Genomic DNA, 1,748 nt, shown 5'->3' on the forward strand with positions numbered 1-1,748 from the left:
CATTTCTTTAATAAATCTTCTTACATGATAACAATATGTTTCATTTCCAATTTTACATTCATTTTGAGTATTTTGCATGTTTTGTATTTAAATTAAGATAATATCCATATTCACATTCAATACAATGATTTTGATTATTTATTTTAATACAATGTGAATTATATTGACATTCTTTATTTGAATTTAAATAATATCGTTTTTCACATTCAATACATTCTTTTGTTTTTTCTTTATAAATCATCATATTACAATTCTTATATCCAATACTATCTAATGTTATTCCTTTCATTCCTATAATCATTATTTGACTTTTCTTTGTTGTTAATGTTGTTTCTGAAAATTTTACATCATCTAAAACATATAAAGGTTTTGAAGAAGAAATAATTACTGTTGAAATTGATTTATCATTATTTTCTACTTCTTTAATTAATGTTGTTCCTTCATTTGATTGTTCAATTGTTAAACTGAATTCAATTTTTTGATATGGTTCTTTCTTTCTATAAATTTTGAATATTGCTTGATTTGATGATTCATATTTTAACCATTGATTAGGATATGTATATACTGTATGAGTAATTGATGGACGATTGTTATTTCTAATAATATAATTATTTGTTGATAATGATATTTGACAATAATTAGATAAAGATACAGTGATAGTAACAATAAATGAATTAAAATCATCTTCTTCATCTTTTTTAAATTGATGATTACATTCTGTTGTTATATCATAAATTGCAATGTTTTTATAACTAAAATAACGAACCATTCCACCACATGTCTGACTGAAATATTTATCATTTGATGATTTTGGTGTTATTTTATTGATTGATCCTTCATATGATGATATTAAATATTGTATACTAATATCAGAACTAAATTTTAAATTAATAGGAATTGAATTGAAGTAAGTACGTTGAATAGGCAAATGATAATTAGAATCATAATCATCACTTCCACTAACTAACAACCCATCAACATCTCCAATTATTCTTGTTGGACTATTTCCATTATAGAAAGTAAATTGAACATTTTTAAATGAATAAGGGCTTTTGACCAATTCAAGTCTAAAATTTGTTTCAATATTTACAAAGGAGAGAAAAGAATGACTAGTACTCATTTCTTCTATTTGTATAATAACTTTTCTTGCCTTAAATGGATTAACCGAACCAAAATCAGATATTCCATAATAGTTACTAACTGAAATAATAACTGATGAATATTTAGTATAATCTCCTGTTAATTTATTTGAAGTTAAAGTATAATCACTACAACTAGTATTTGCATAGATTACGATATCATTCCCTTCCACTTTTTGACAATATTCACCATTACAAAATGAAATAAATAGAAGTAATAAACAAAACCACATTGTATTTGTTTATTTAAGTTATTTTACACTTTTCTTTGTTTTTTGTTAGTCTTTTATTTTTAGAATATAATAAATTTATATAATTTATTTTAATTTATTTGTAAGAATTAATGATGAAAAGGATTATTATTTCTTTCTTATTATCATTCAATGAAATCAAATATTTCTTAAATTTCAATTAGAAAAATTTGATTGTTAAAATATTAACATTAAATGTTTGTTTAAGAAAATAAAGTGAATATGGTTTGTTCATATTTAATTTAATTGAAATATGTTTAAATGAGAATAATTATCGATGGTTAATTTGATGTTAGAAAAGCATGTTCTTTCATTCTCATTAACTATCATTTTATTATGATTTTATTATGATTAACAT

General features: G+C 21.7%; 1 protein-coding gene across 1 annotated transcript, besides 1 other annotated feature; it reads right to left on the reverse strand.

Moving 5' to 3' along the window:
* Positions 1–58: 58 nt before the first annotated feature.
* EDI_071190 (uncharacterized protein) lies at positions 59–1,372 on the reverse strand (the record flags this gene model as incomplete). Its single annotated transcript, XM_001739778.1, has 1 exon — positions 59–1,372. The coding sequence occupies one exon, from the start codon at positions 1,370–1,372 to the stop codon at positions 59–61; it is 1,314 nt and encodes a 437-aa protein (XP_001739830.1).
* A 51-nt stretch (positions 1,373–1,423) lies between these two features.
* Positions 1,424–1,472: a sequence feature (AT_rich).
* Positions 1,473–1,748: the final 276 nt, after the last annotated feature.

Source organism: Entamoeba dispar, genomic scaffold (genome assembly GCF_000209125.1).
Source record: "Entamoeba dispar SAW760 scf_1105229462399 genomic scaffold, whole genome shotgun sequence".
Classification (NCBI taxonomy): Eukaryota; Evosea; order Mastigamoebida; family Endamoebidae; genus Entamoeba; species Entamoeba dispar.